Source organism: Lepidochelys kempii, chromosome 3, assembly GCF_965140265.1.
Source record: "Lepidochelys kempii isolate rLepKem1 chromosome 3, rLepKem1.hap2, whole genome shotgun sequence".
NCBI classification, from domain to species: Eukaryota; Metazoa; Chordata; order Testudines; family Cheloniidae; genus Lepidochelys; species Lepidochelys kempii.
In genome coordinates this window covers 63,837,029-63,852,288 of record NC_133258.1, presented here as the reverse complement: position 1 = coordinate 63,852,288, position 15,260 = coordinate 63,837,029, and the positions used below count along the sequence as shown (strand labels likewise).

The window sequence follows — 15,260 nt, the reverse complement described above, 5'->3', positions numbered from 1 at the left end:
TTAATGCTGACAAGACTGGGCTCTTCTGGAGAAAAAGGCCCAACCACACTTACATTTCGAAATCAGAAAGACAAGCCCCTGGCTTTAAAGCAGCTAAAGACCATGTGACTGTGTTGTTTTGTGGCAGTGCAGCTAGGCATTTAATAAAGCCGGGCTTGCTCTACAGGGCTGCAAATCCCTGTGCCCTAAAAGGCAAGAACAAAAATCTCTTGCCTGTGTTCAAGGCAATCAAATAAAAAGGCTTGGGTGACGACAGCATTATTTCTGGATTGGTTCCACAAGTGTTTCATTCCGGAGGTCAAGCGGTACCTCGAAGAGAAAGGACTTGACTTTAAAGTGTTGCTGATCATAGACTATGCTCCTGGCCACCCTGAGGCACTCCGGTTTGCGCATAATGACGTTGAAATCGTCTTTCTCCCCCACAATACCACCTCCAACCTCTCGACCAAGGCGTGATTTGCTGTTTCAATGCCACGTACACAATTCTTACATTCTCACGGATATGTAGCGCTATGGATGCTGATCCCAAACTTAATGTGACGGAGTGTTGGAATTCCTTCAACATTGCTGATTGCATCCATTGCCCATTTAATATAAGTAATGCAATCAAGCCTGAAACAGTCAACGCACGTTGGTGAAACCTAATGGAAAGGATGTGTGAACGATTTTAAGGGTTTCCTGATGATTGACAAAGAAGTGAAAGGCATTGTTCAGGTGGCCAGACAAGTGGGTGGTGATGGCTTCGTCGACATCGTTGAGGAAGAAATTGAAGAATTAATTGAGAGCCATAGAGAAACATTGACTGACAAGAGTATGGGTAAATAAGAAATCCCTTCCCTTCCCTTCACAATGATCCTGATTTATTAATTAAATCCCCGAGTGGTACTAGGCTGCTCCTATGGTACTTACTATGGTACTGCAGGCAGGTTTGCAGGTTCCCAGGCACATCTAGCAAGCTGCTTCCACAATTGAGTCTGTGTACCAGTACCGCTCCTCTGTTGTGTGGTACCTGTGCTGGGAGGAGTAGTGTATCACCTAGACAGCCAGGGGAAGAAGTACCACACATGCTTTAAAAAAGAAAAAAATTGGTAGCTTGCCAGGAACTGATTAATATTAATAAAATATCTTTCCTTTCAAGTATTCTTACGTATATTTTCCCATTATTGCTTCCTATGAGTGCATCATAAGATCCAAATGAGGACATCTGATTAAACCAAATGTTCAACTAATGTGTTTGTATAAAAATAAAGGCTTTTCATACATTTTGGGAGCCTAACGTTGGTGTAGCAGTAGCTCCACCAGGGAAAGACAAGTCACACCTTCAGAAGGGGACTGCCTTCCAAAACTCCCCTTAGACACTGCACTGCAATTTCGAAGCCTCACTATACCCTTTCAGACCATAGGTTTTTCACGTATTTAGTAAGGAAAGCCTACAGTGTGGCAAAAACTGTGGCTCGTTGTCTAGAGGTATGGTTTTTGATTGGACTGAAATGTCTTGGATTTTGTTTTGGTCAAGCCCTTGATGTGATTTGTGATAACTTGGTGGCTACACAGAAGCCATATTATACCCAGGAATAGCTTCACTCATTCAAAACTGATACCTTGTGCATGCAAACTTGTGAGTAGCTATTGGAGGACACATTAGAGAAATTAGTAACTGACATTGCAGAAAGGCATCAACCTCACTATCAAAGCCAGCATAGAAGTCAATTAGTTACTACCAATGCAAAGTGTATCCAAGAAGGGGCCATTACCCTGGCAGAGGGAAAAATCTGGAGTAGATGCATGCAAGGAAACTTAGATAAATTTTCCTCCAAATCAACAAAATCCTCATGATGATGAAGACAAAAATAGTTTTTGTGTATGAGCCACAGTGCTTGTACAAGATTCTTCCTTTTGATCTACCCTCTGTATCCAGAGTCGTAAATGGCTGGTGGTAATCGCAGCAAGGCACATGTCACACCCAACTTTCACTCTAGACCAGTGATACTCAGACTGAGGCTCGCGAGCTGCAAGTGTCTCTTAATATGTCTCCTGTGGCTCTTTGCAGCACATGATATTAAAACACTGTGTGCTTTAATTATTAACCAATCAGGATGCTTTTACTATGTTATTAACCAATTAAGCTATTAACTTGCACTAAGTAATTAACCTGTCATACTGTTTAAATATGAATATATAGTACTATAGTAAATGAAACAATGAATTCACACTACTGTGGGTCTTTTGGGTAACTTTGATCACTAATTTGGCTCCTGAACCACTGAGGTCTGAATATCACTGCTCTAGACCCTTGAATACTCACTGTGGAAGCAAACATACTTGGAAGATAAATTTCCAAGAATCTCATATCCTATATAGCTTTTAGTTAATATTGACACTTCTATCAGGGTGTGTGTCTTTTATTTAGTTTATTTTATTTAAAATAAATTAATTAAAAAAAAAAAGTAAAACCCACAAACATGGCCGTAGAGCATTGGACCTTTCAAGTCCAGTATCCTGTCTATGACAATGACCAGAACCAGCTGCTTCAGTAGAAGGTGCAAGAAACCTTAGGCAATTACAGTAATTGAAGCAAAAGCCTCCCCTTCCCTCCCGTTAGGGGTTGGCCTGTGATTGAGACATGAGTGTTGATATCTCTTCCAACCAGGGAGTAACTAGAGGTCAAAGTTTCTCTGCCGGCAATGGAAATAATGTCCTGGTTAGAGAAGAATCTACCTTTCAAGACAGTTCACATAAAGAATACAGGAAAGAAGAAAAAGGAAAGTGTGGTGTCCTCCTTGTCCTCCACTGGCCCGGAAGGCACTTTGGACTTGCTAGGTAGCCAATGATGCCACATTGTAAACAACAGACCTCTTGAAGCAGAGACTCTTTCATTCAGACCAGGAACAGTTAACAACTTGGGCATCAGAAGAGAAGTGTAATTCAGCATGGATTCTCTATTAAACTCTGATACAGTTTGGTATCCACACAACACTTGGGATTCATTGATCTGATCAAATTTACATTTCTGGTGTGAGGGGAAACCAAAAGCCCAGCACAATGGGATCATGACCTCTAGATACTATTGTAATACAATTATAATAATAATCACAAAGTTCTAGTGATCTCAGCTGCACTAAAGTTTCTTTGGGAGGCTTGGTTGTTGTCCTACAAGAAAACACCTTAGAAAGGTGAGTATCAGCCATAGTGGCATTTTGAAAATAGGCACTTTGGATCCTCCACTTAAGTATCAGGTGCCAAATTTAATTACAGTGACAAATTAGACAAGCCTGTGGCAGACCTTTCCAGCTGCCATTACCTCGGAAAGGCAAGCTTTAGAATTAGTTCTCCTATCCAGACAAGAACCACACTGCCTTTGTCATGGGGAAAAGGTTATTCTTACAGCTCCAGAACATTTCTGTCCTAAGTAAGTTCCTCTTTCCACAATTGCTGGGAAATAATTATCCTGTGGTTTTGTTCTAATCCTTGGAAGGTTGTGGTATAAATAAGCATGCTTAGAGTGATAAAGATACATACTCTCTATGCTTGAGATGTATGCCAGTTGTACTCTGTTCATCCCATTCTGTCCAAAATACCAAGGCCTTGCAGCTCAAAGTTGCTGCAGGCAAGGTGTAAAAATCTTACCAGTTGGCATACTAGGCATCTGGGAAACTATTCACAGAAGTCTCTAGAGACATTGAGGGAAAAGTTTTTGAGCCTCATCTGAAGAAGATCTTCAAGTAAGTTTCCTTTCCTCTAAAAAAGCATCCTTTAGTAGAGGGTTCTACTGGATTACTTCTCTCACAACTCCATATTTTATAAAGCTCTTGCTTTATATGGGGGGAACTCCCGTTCTTGCATTATTCTACTAGAATAATTAAACTCTGCTTTTCCTTTCCTTTCCTTCCCTACTTCTAGAATTCACTGCTCTGTACTTCCTATAAATTAGGAGAGAAGCTGTGCAACAGAATGTGTAATTTCTTACCTGATAATTTTCTTTCTCTTAGCAGCTTCTCTCTGAATTCAACCCACCATGGGAATCATATAAATGACCAGAATATAAATTTGAAAATTTTCATTAAAAGAAGTCCTAGACATATATTATCTTAAAGTTAATTTAGTGTGATAATTATGTCATGTTACCCTAATGTAGGGTTACCAGATAGCAACTGTGAAAAAACGGGACGGGGGGGGTAATAGATGCCTATATAAGAAAAAGTCCCCAAAAATGGGACTGTCCCTTTAAAAACGGGACATCTGGTCACCCTACCTTAATGCTACTAATTGGTTGCAAGAGCATTTCTACAACTGTGGACGAACTCTTCTGGTGGCCTGAGCTGAAAGGCGGAGCTTAGTCCTGGAGCGTCCAGCCGCAACTCTGGGCCAACTCTGAATTCTACAAGTGGTGCATTCCATAGTTAGCCCATGAGTAATTAATTGAGAGAGAAGCTGCTGATAGAAAATTATCAGGTACGAAATTTTGTCAATTTCTAATCTTAAATGTATAACGTAAGATTTTTGCTTTCTTAGTGATTAGGTAGTTATCCTAGAATAATACACTGATCTTTCCTTTTTAAAATCACTACATCAGGTTTTTTTAGAAAAAGCTGCTAGCAGTTTAGTTATGAATAGAAACCAAATATTCTTATTTATATGCATCAGATTTTCTTACCTGCCATGCAAGCATATGAACAGCATATGTAGTATTTATATTAAAATTAAAGAGGTTCAAATACTTACTATCATGTGGGCAGGACCATCTGCTAATACTTGTATTCAAACCAGAGATGAATTACAATATATATGGAGAAAGGGGTGGGGAGGTGCTGGTTTTGATAGCTCCAGTTTTTATTAATCACTATTCCCATTTTCAAACTGTCTTGTGGATTTTCTTGCTTGATTTCTCTTATGGGTTGGAATCAGTTTTCTTGGCGACTTGCTGGAAGTATAGTGGTAGTTTTGTGATTTATGATTAGGGCTCTGTGTCTGTCATGGAGTTGGCGGAAGTCATGGATTCCGTGATTTTCTACAACCTCTGACTTCTGCATTGGCAAGTGTGGCTGACCCCAGGGCCAGCTGCTCAGGCAGCCTCAGGGATAACCACACCGGTTGTTGTTGGAGCAGTCCTGGGGCCAGCCGCACCGGCCGCTGCTGAAGTGGCTCTGGGGACCGCCCTAGCAGCAGCTGGTGGGTTTGGCCCCGGGGACCCCCTAAGCAGTGGCCCCAGCAGCTGGTGCCTCTTTCCATGCCCCCCCCTTCCCCCAGAGCAGTACTGAGATTTAGTCAGGGGTATTTATAGTACAGGTCACCCATCATTAATTTTTGTTTATGGCCTGTGACCTGTCCAGGACTTTTACTATATATACCTGTGACAAAATCGTAGCCTTAATTATGAGGTTCGTGAGTTAGCAACTGGACTGAGGTGACCAAACTCTCTCTTGTTCACTGCCTCTGAAGTACAGTGTCTGTATATAGTCATCTAGCTCAAATCCCTAGTGTGAACTGGTGAATGACAAGTGAAAGAATCTGTATCCCATTAATCCCCTATGTTTGGTTTCTTTAGAGTATTATACAAAGATTAAATAGCCCCATAAATCTCCATTGAAGGCAATGGCAAAATTCTTTGTCTGGGCCTAAAGTTAGTAACTCATAATTCAGGATTAAATTCCTACATCAGCCATTCAAGGAGGGTAAGCAGTAATGATTAAAGCTGATCATGCCAGATGTAATTTTCATGGCACTGTGACTTTTTTTCTCTTAGTCTGTTTCCATTTCTTCCTAACATAAAGATGTGTTTAGCAATTATAGTGCTATGAAAGTAGTGTGACTTAAGTATAAAATGTTTTATCAAAATAAGACCTACTTTAGTGACCCTTACAATTTTTTTTAAATGTTATAGCTGTTTTGCCATCTTTAATTGCTTTTAATCTATTGTCATCTGTTAGGATATTCAGGCCTGTCTGTAAAGGCCTATACTCTAAGAATTTAGGTGTATTCTTATCACTTAGCTAGTTACAGAGGTATAAAAGAATCAAAATCGCTGTCTGCCAGTGTAAAGTCCTCTTACTGTGACAGTCTGAGGCCGTTCTTCGGCTAAGGCCTTTGGCTAAGCAGCGGAGGCAGCCATAAGCTGGGAAGCGACCGGTCACACCCTCACATTCCAACCTAGTCACATTGAAATAAGGCGCTATTGGGCCATTAGGAATACAGTCCTGTCCTGATAATGCCTATCGCCTCCAGAGAAAGGGGAGTGCTGAGAAGATGTAAAAGGAAACTTTTAGTTTGATAGCATCCTGTCTGGCAAAAACTCACTTATCAATAGCTGGGATGTGAAATCCTCATTTCTTTGTTGTTCTATCACTGTAGTCCCCATTTCCTTATTGTTTGTCTGTATAATCTCTGTCTTGTTCTGTGATTGTTTCTGTCTGCTGTATAATTAATTTTGTTGGGTGTAAACTAATTAAGGTGGGATATAATTGGTTAAATAATCATGTTACAATGTGTTAGGATTGGTTAGTTAAATTTCAGTAAAATGATTAGTTAAGGTACAGCTAAGCAGAACTCAAGTTTTACTATATAGTCTGCAGTCAATCAGGAAGGGTGTGGGGGGGGAAAGAGGAACAGGGAATGGGGGTGGGGAAATTGGAATCATGTTTAGCTAAGGGCAGGAATGGGAACAGGGACACATGTAAGGCTCTGTGGTGTCAGTTGGGAGGGGGGACACTAAGGAAGGAAACTGGACTCATGCTTGCTGGAAGTTCACCCCAATAAACGTCAAATTGTTTGCACCTTTGGACTTCAGGTATTGTTGCTCTCTGTTCATGCGAGAAGGACCAGGGAAGAAAGTGGGTAAAGGAGTAAGCCCCCTAACAACATCTATTTGACATAACTTTTCTTTTTTAAACTAAATTTTAACTTTCATCATTCAGAAGTGAATGCACCCAATTTGTGGTTAGGAAAATGATCAAATTTTAAGAGATTAGCTTTAAAAACAAATATAAAAGCAATCGGTGAAACACTGCAAAGGTGAGATATTGCAAAGCTTAGAAAAAATACAGATTTAAGTAGTGGGTTTTTTTTAATGACTGCAAAACTGCATAGCTTGTTAACTGAAATTGAAGTGATCTGAGTTGATTCTGTTCTTTCTAAACAGAGACTCTATTTAATGAATCTGGCATTGTATATACAGGGTCAATAGAACTGTGTTGAAGCACCACTTGATATACTAAGACTTCTGTGTCTTATATCAGTCAATATCCTTGTAGTATTTGCACTACATAGAAGGTCAGAATTTTCAGTAAGACATAGAAGCGTATTTGTGTATCTGTAATATATACTCGGAAAGGGATTTGCATGACTTTGGTGTATATGGATGTAGGCCGGTAGTGTTTGGTCACAGAAATTAGATGCATTCAAATTTGTTTACCTTTAACTTTAAAAGTCTGGTGCATAATATATTTTAACCAGAGCACTATTATTTTTGTGTGCTAAAAGTGTTAAGCATTCCACAAAACCTGTATGACTCTGTTGTCAATGGTATGAAATGCACACTGGGCAAGGCAGGGGCTTGCTTAACACTGCCCCTTTTCATGTCTATATATGTAGAATCATAGAAATGTATGGTTGGATGGGACCTTGAGAGGTCATCTACTCCATTCCCCCTGCACTGGGGCAGGTCTAAGTATACCTAGACAATCCCTGACAGGTGTTTGTCTAACCCGTTCTTAAAAACCTCCAGTGATGGAGATTCAGCAACCTCCCTTGGTAACTTGTTCTGTGCTTAACTACACTTATGGAAAGTTTTTTTTTTCATAATATCTAACTTAAATCTCCTTTGCTGCAGATTAGGCCACTTTACTACTTGTCCTACTTGCAGTGGATGTGGAGGACAATTGATCACCGTCCTCTTTATAACAACTATTTACATATTTGAAGACTGTTGTTAGGTTCCACTGCTCCAGTCTTCTTTTCTCAAGACTAAGCAAGCAGAGTTTATAAAAACAAAAAAAAAAACAAAAAAAAAAAACCAACACCCCCTGTCCCCTGCTCCCCCCCCCCCAAAAACCCAACTTTCCTCATAGTCAGGTTTTTTTAAATCTTTTGTAATTTTTGTTGCTCTTCTCTGGACTCTCCAGTTTATCCATATCTTTCTTAGACTAGGCATCTGGAACTGGAGACAGTACTCAAGGTGAGGCCTCACCAGTGCTGAGTAGAATGGGATAGTTATCTCCCATGTCTTACATATGACATTTTTGTTAATATGCCCCACAATATTAGCCTTTTTCTCAACTGCATCACATTGTTGACTTTTATGTTCAGTTTGTGATCCACTATATCATCCAGATCCTTTTAAGCAGTACCAGTGCCAAGCCAGTTAATCCCCATTTTATGGTTGTACATTTGATTTTTTTCCTTCCTAAGTGTAGTGCTTTGCATTTGTCTTTGTTGCATTGTATCATGTTGATTACATATTCCTGAGGGAATTCTGCACCCAAAAATGAAAAATTCTTCACCAAAAAATAAAAATTCTGCGCACACTATTTTAAAATCCTGAGAAGTTCTGCGTATTTTATTTTTCAATAGATAAATGTGGAGGCTTCAGCATGACAGTGGGGAGTACAGGCCAGTGGCTTCGTGGAGGTGGGAGATCACCCTGCAGACCCCTGCCCACCCAGGGACACAGACTCAGTGGTGAGGTTACACCTGACACAGCGCAAAGGCCAGGCCTACCCCAGAAACAGCCCAGGGCCCTGCCCCTCCATGCTAGGTGCAGCCGGGGAAGATTTCTGGGGGTAAATCTTATCCAGCCTGGGCACTCCTTGCAGGGGAAGAGGAAGTCCTGTCCTCTCCCGCCCCCAGACCAGTTGGGACTAACAGCTGAGCCTGGTGCACAGTAGGAGCCACTGGCGGGCTGTCCTCAGCTCCGCTACCACCATCCCCCCAGTGATTTACCTCTCCGCTGGCTGCTCCGAGGGCCTGAAATGACACACCCACACTGCTGAGGAGGGGCACGTGACTGCTCTTGTGGCTTCTCTTTGCTTCCTCATCAGAAAGTCATTTTTCTGCGGGGAAGCAAAGAAATCTGTGGGGGATATGAATTCTGTAGACACACAGTGTCACAGAATTCCCTCAGGAGTAATTTCAGACCAGTTCTCGAATTTGTCAAGGTCATTTTGAATTCTAATTCTGTTCTACAAAGTACTTGCAAACCCTCCCATCTTGGTATCATCCACAAATTTTATAAGTGTACTCTCCACTCCATATTCCAAGTCATTAATGAAAATATTGACAGACCCCTGTGCGACCCTACTAGATATATCTCCCATTTTGACAGTGAAGTATTGATAACTACTCTTTGAGTTCAGTGTTTCAACCAGTTTTGCATCCACCTTGTTGTAAATTTCATCTAGACCACATTTCCCTAGTTTACTTATGAGACTGTCTTGGAAAAAAATCAAAATATGTCCACAGCTTCCCTCCCGCCTGTAATCTGGTAGGCCAGGAACCCTGTCACAAAAGAGAATAAGTTTGGTTTTGTGTGCTTTGTTCTTGACTAATCCATGTTGGGTATTCCTTATAACCCTGTTATCCTCTAGGTGCTTCAAATTGATTGTTTAATAATTTGTTCCAGTATATCTCCAGGTATCAAAGTAAGGCTTGATTGGTCTATAATTCGCCGAGTCCCCTTTGTGTCATATCCTCTTTGTTCCCTGTTTTCAGGAGAGGGCAAACTTAGTACCTATCTTTAAAAAGGGGAACAAGAGTATATGATCGTATACTATTACATAAGTAATAAAATATCATGTCATGTTTTTACTATAGCTGTCTAAGGTTCATTTTGAAAGTTTGGCCCCATTAGAGCCAAGCCTGATTCACTGTACTGCTTGTAAATTACTTTTTATTCTGGCTGGCTTGCTTCATAGTATATAGCACTGAAATGTGCTGCACGTGAATCTTAGCTTGTAGAAAAGGATCTGTTGCATATGATCATGCACAAAGAGTAGGTGCAAACTCAACAACTTTAATACTGGCATTTACTGACTTGAGTGTTTAAATGTGCCATCAGAATTGTCTCTAAACAAAAGCTTTTATGGAATTTTCTTTAAATTTAAGCTGCTAAGAGTGTTTAGTTCAAATATTGATGCATTGGTTGAACTTTCCCTATTTTAACTGTTCAAATGTTTTTAGTCACAAGGAGGAAGGGTGCAATTAAAAGTTATTCAGTTTGTTTTGCAAGGAAGGAATTTTACTAATCTGAACTAAACATAGCTAGTTTTTCAATTATGTATTCTTTTTAAAATAAAAGCTCTATAAAAAGTAAGATTACATTTATGATGAAACCTGACAAGCAAGTTTTAATATGTATTTTGTAAAATGAAGGCTTTTACATGGGAGACAGTGTAGTTCAACGTGTAGGACATTGAGCTGGAAGTTCTAGTCTTGGCACTGCCACAGAGCTGCTTTGTGTCTTTAGTCAAGTCACACTCTTTGTTTGCCTCCTTTCACACCCTTGGCCTGGTCAAATTGTAAGCTCTTCGGGATAGGATTTGTCTCTTAATGTCTGTACAGTTCCTAACACAGTGGTGCTTTGATCCTGGTTGGGGTCTGCAAACTCACTTATAATACAAATTAATTTGTAGACCCTTCAAAAATGCATTTGTAACAATCTCAAAATTTAATATTGTTGAAAGTAACTATTTAAAACCATATATTAAATATTTACAAAGGTAAAATGATCCATGAATGGGAACTAATTGCTTCAGAGGAAGGTATCCTTTCAGTTACAGTTCCTAGTCCTATATCCTGTCTAGGTTAGTTTTGTTCAAAAGTCATTATGGTCCGATGCCTCTTGAGTTGTCTGTATTAAATGAGTTGGTCATAGTCTTATCCAGTCTTAGTGGACAGGTAGTGACATCACCAGAATCACAACTAGCACTTTTGTTACCTGTTTCAGCAGAGATGACTTTTTAAAAAAAGGAGGTATTGAATAGATTTGGAGAGTGAGCTTTCAAGCTCAGTCGCACTGAGACGATCCATCTTGATGACTATAAATCAGCACCTTTTAAAAATCTTAAAACACATTTTAGACAACAGTTGGCCTGGAACTCATCTAGAGACCTTCCCACACAAAAATTCTTCTAAAACATGTAGATTTGACACTTCCATACAATCCTTTTTCACTATCCTCTAACCCGGTGGTTCTCAACCTGTTTACCATTGTGGGTTGCACTGTGTTATGTGGGCTGCATCCAGTTCTACCTGTATAGCCCTAAGGATGTCCCATGGGCCGTGGGTTGAGAACCACTGCTTCTAATCTATTATATGTACTTACCTAATTTCAGATTTCTTACCTTAAGACAACCTAGATCCAAAATGCTTAAAATGTAAAATCTCTGACAACCTCATTAGAACATGTAAGGGACACAATAGCACTGGAATAGATGATTGTTGTGCACTAAATACCTGTATAATTATCCTCTGCTTATCTTTTAATTGATCACTAGAGTGTATTGTGACATTACAACTGCTACTTATGATAAAATTGCTCTGGAAAGAACTTTGTTACTTACTATGATCAAGTTGATTTTTTTTTTTACTACTTTATATTGGTGATGTGAATACTTTGGGCAAGGGTAGGAGGGAGTGTGCATCTGACTTTCATCCAAAGTGTAAACCTCCTACATATATGACAGAAGGTTTTGTCTTTCTGAGAAGTCTAGGGGGTTTCTGTTTACATAGGTGTATAAAAGATAGTTTTTAAAAACGAGCCTCTGAGAATTGGGAATACTTGAACATCCCCCTAGCGTGGCAAAGATGATGCTGGAAAAAAGCCTACTTCTGCATTGTCAGTCAGGAATATTTACTTAAAGAAAGCTACCACATGCCCTTTGTGGTTCTCAAAAACGTTAATGATTTTACAGTTCTCAAGTACCTGAATCGCAGACACCGTTGTTTCAGCTCAGAAGATTGGACAGGATTTGCTGTGGAGGCCATCAGTGTTCTACCTTAGTAGAATGAAGGCATTGTTGAGCAACACAAGGCTCTTCTTTTCCATCCTGCTGCTGGAGCATGTATCTTCTATTCCTATTTCCAACTCCTGACTGATCAGAGTGAGAGAGACCCACAGTGAGAGCAAACAAGTCTGACACACAGGAATGTGGAATGCTACAACTGAGCCACTGAATCAGAAATAGCAAGGTTTTTATGAATGTTGAGTTGAAGGAATTATCCCCAATAGTGTCACACAAGCTTTAATGTGGCATCCATTATGAGACTGTAGGGTTTTAACTGATTCTACAAAGTGTGCCCTCCTTCAGCTCATGAGCCTAACTTTGGTTTAAGAAGGCATTTTTGTTGCTGCTTCACCATATTCAGTGATTCACCTAAGTTCAGATGAATGTTGCAGTTGAGATTTCATGATCAATAAATTCTGGTGTCTGAGTGGGAAAGATCTATCTACAGCTTTTTGGATCACTAGGTAATTTGTTGATCTTGTAATGTATTTCTGTTCTTTGGGGGAAATGATTCAGATCCTAGTGGGCAATTTTGAAACCACATCTTATGTCAAAAAGAAGGGCATAGTTAATTTGGATGTAGCCTTTGATGATAGATGTCTGCTTATTTATACTTCTCCCCCCCCCCCCCCAAAAAATCCCCTTCTCCCAGCAATAGGAGTTGTGCTGCTTGTTGTCCATGAAATTGTGTTCTGTGGAAGAAATCCCAGACAGAGAACTTGAGAACTCACCAGGCACTGGAGTTCTCCTATTAGGAATTTTTCTATGAATTTACTCTCAGACAATTTGTGGCTATTTAACTATAGCATGTTATGTAGAAATGAAATCAGTTGAGAGTTGACTATACCAACACATTAAAGCATGTAAGGTGCTGTAGAATAACTGAAAAATAAATGTTGAACTTTATTTTTTTAAAAATCTTGCTATAATACTTCTCCCATGCTTTTAAACTGCATGTTGTCAGAGGTTCATATAATTTAGAGAGGGCTTAATTACTCATTTTAGGACTCTTCCATTCCCCTATTAGTGCAGGATTATTCTGGTCAGCGCATTTTAGTGTTTCTGTCTGGTTTAGACTGAAATGTGCCAAATGGTGAGTTCTCTTGATAGATTATACAGGGTAACACATTTTACTGTCAGATTTTTTTTCTTGATATTAAGCATGTGGTTTTATTTTTCCTGTTTAGTTTCATTCCATGAATCCTATTTTTACGACCTTTTTATATATATTCATCAGAATCCAGATCATATATTTGTGCGGGAAGGTACTTGGGTATGTGTGCTGAAGGTTCACCATCTCTGGCAGTGAATAATCAATACCATACTCTCAGAGAAATAATACACTAGTGCTATTGACTTAACACTACAGCCACCTCTTTCAAGACAACGATTTTAGGATTGGAGAGCATATCATTCCTAAATTTATTGTGAATAGGCTTATATCCTGTGCTTATATTGCAATTACATTGCTCAAATCTTTAAATACAAAACATTACATGAACTTATTATTTAGGTTGCTGTCACAGAGTCCCCGGGCGATGCTCTGGAGCTGCTCTGGTGGAAGTCGTGTGAGCTTCTTGCTCTGAAGACAGGCTGCTCACAGAGAGGAGACTTCACCAGAGTCCTGACTGGCTTTGTAGGGAGCAGTTCCAGAGCATCGCCCTGGGGACTCCATGACAACAATGATTATAGGATTTGGAGATCATATCATTCCTAGATTTATTGTGAATAGTGGCAAAGTCAGGCACTCAGAAATTAGGAAATGCCGTAATTAAGGTTGCCTGTGCTGTAAGTCCATTACGGTTCTAGTAATCAAGAAGCCAACTTGAGAGCCTGTACTCTACCACTACATCACACTCAAAAATCTTCTGCCTAGAAGTCTTGGATTTAATATTGGAATTGCTACTATATTACAATACAGTGAATGTGCAAAGAACTTTTGTCTGAATTCATTTTCTGCTGGGGCACCTGTATGCTTCTTACCGAAGTAGTTATTTGAATAGGAACAATATAGGAATATGTTTTAGTAACTGTGTTCACTGTGGGCTGTCACACTGCAATTTGCAAAGGACGCTCATTTCACTGATTTTTTTTTTTTTTTTTTTTAGTGGCTTGAGATTCCCCTCTCCAAGTTTTTCCTCTCCCCAAAGTAGCATGTTTAGCACAGTAGAATAAGTCTGAAGGTTGCCAACAGTCCTGTTATATTCCAAGAGAGTATTGAATGAGCAACTTTCATATTTTTTCTTCCCAGATGCACAATCAGAGAAGAAGATCGTGTTTCTGATTTACCACAACTGGAGAGTCATAAGTAAGTTTGATTTCTGACATATAAAGATTTTGGAGCATGTTTTCTGTTAGTTCTTTATACTGCTTTTGTTTCAGAATGTCAGTGATATACTTCACTGTGTAATGTATTACCTTGCAGTCCATGGTTAGTGACATCCTTGACTAGCTCTACTGCAATAGCACCTATCACGTTTGCAGCTATTATAGAGGAAGAGCTCCAGCAAGAAGCAGCTCTTATCAGGAGCAGAGAGAAACCTTTGGCTTTGATCCAGGTAAAGGAAGATGTATTTTTTTCACTACCTCTTTTAGAGATGACATTTTAGAATGAGCTATTCATATGCTGCATCGTGTCTACCAGCTGTTAAAACATAACTTCAGGCTCATTTTGGGAGGGTAGGGCTATCCCAGGGGTGGGCAAACTTTTTGGCCTGAGGGCCACATCTGGGTATAGGAATTGTATGGCGGGCCATGAATGCTTACGAAATTGGGGTTGAGTGTGAACTCTGGCTGGGGGTGCGAGCTCCGGGGTGGGGCCAGAAATAAGGAGTTCAGAGTGCAGGAGAGGTCTCCGTCTGGGATGGGTCTGGGGATGAGGGATTTGGAGTATAGGAGGGTGCTCTGGGCTGGTACCGAGGGGTTCGGAGGGCAGGAGGGAGATCAGGGCTGGGGCAGGGTGTTGGGTGCGGTGGGTGGGGGTGGCAGCTCAGGGGTTCAGGCTCCGGGTGGCACTTACCTCAAGAGGCTCCTGGAACCAGCGGCTAGTCCCACCTCCGGCTCCTACACAGAGGTGCAGCCAGGTGGCTCTGCTGCATGCTGCCCCATCCGCAGGTGTGGTTTCCGGCCAATGGGAGCTGCAGGGGCGGTGCTTGGAGTGGGAGCAGCGTGCGGAGCAGAGCTCCTTGGTTGCCCCTATGCGTAAGAGCCGGAGGGAGGACATAACCGTTGCTTCTGGGAGCCGCGTGGAGCGGCCCCTGACCC

General features: G+C 40.5%; 1 protein-coding gene across 5 annotated transcripts in view; it reads left to right on the top strand.

The window, feature by feature from the left end:
- The window catches only part of IBTK (inhibitor of Bruton tyrosine kinase), a 97,313-nt gene that overhangs the window by 80,109 nt on the left and 1,944 nt on the right, over nt 1-15,260 (top strand). For 4 of the 5 annotated variants that reach the window (XM_073336541.1, XM_073336543.1, XM_073336540.1 and 1 more), the window contains 2 exons: nt 14,248-14,304; nt 14,422-14,554. In XM_073336541.1, the coding sequence (XP_073192642.1) occupies nt 14,248-14,304; nt 14,422-14,554 (190 nt within the window). Of the gene's footprint in view, nt 1-11,903; nt 13,543-14,247; nt 14,305-14,421; nt 14,555-15,260 lie in introns of those variants that run through there. The other variant, XM_073336542.1, reaches the window with a different exon arrangement.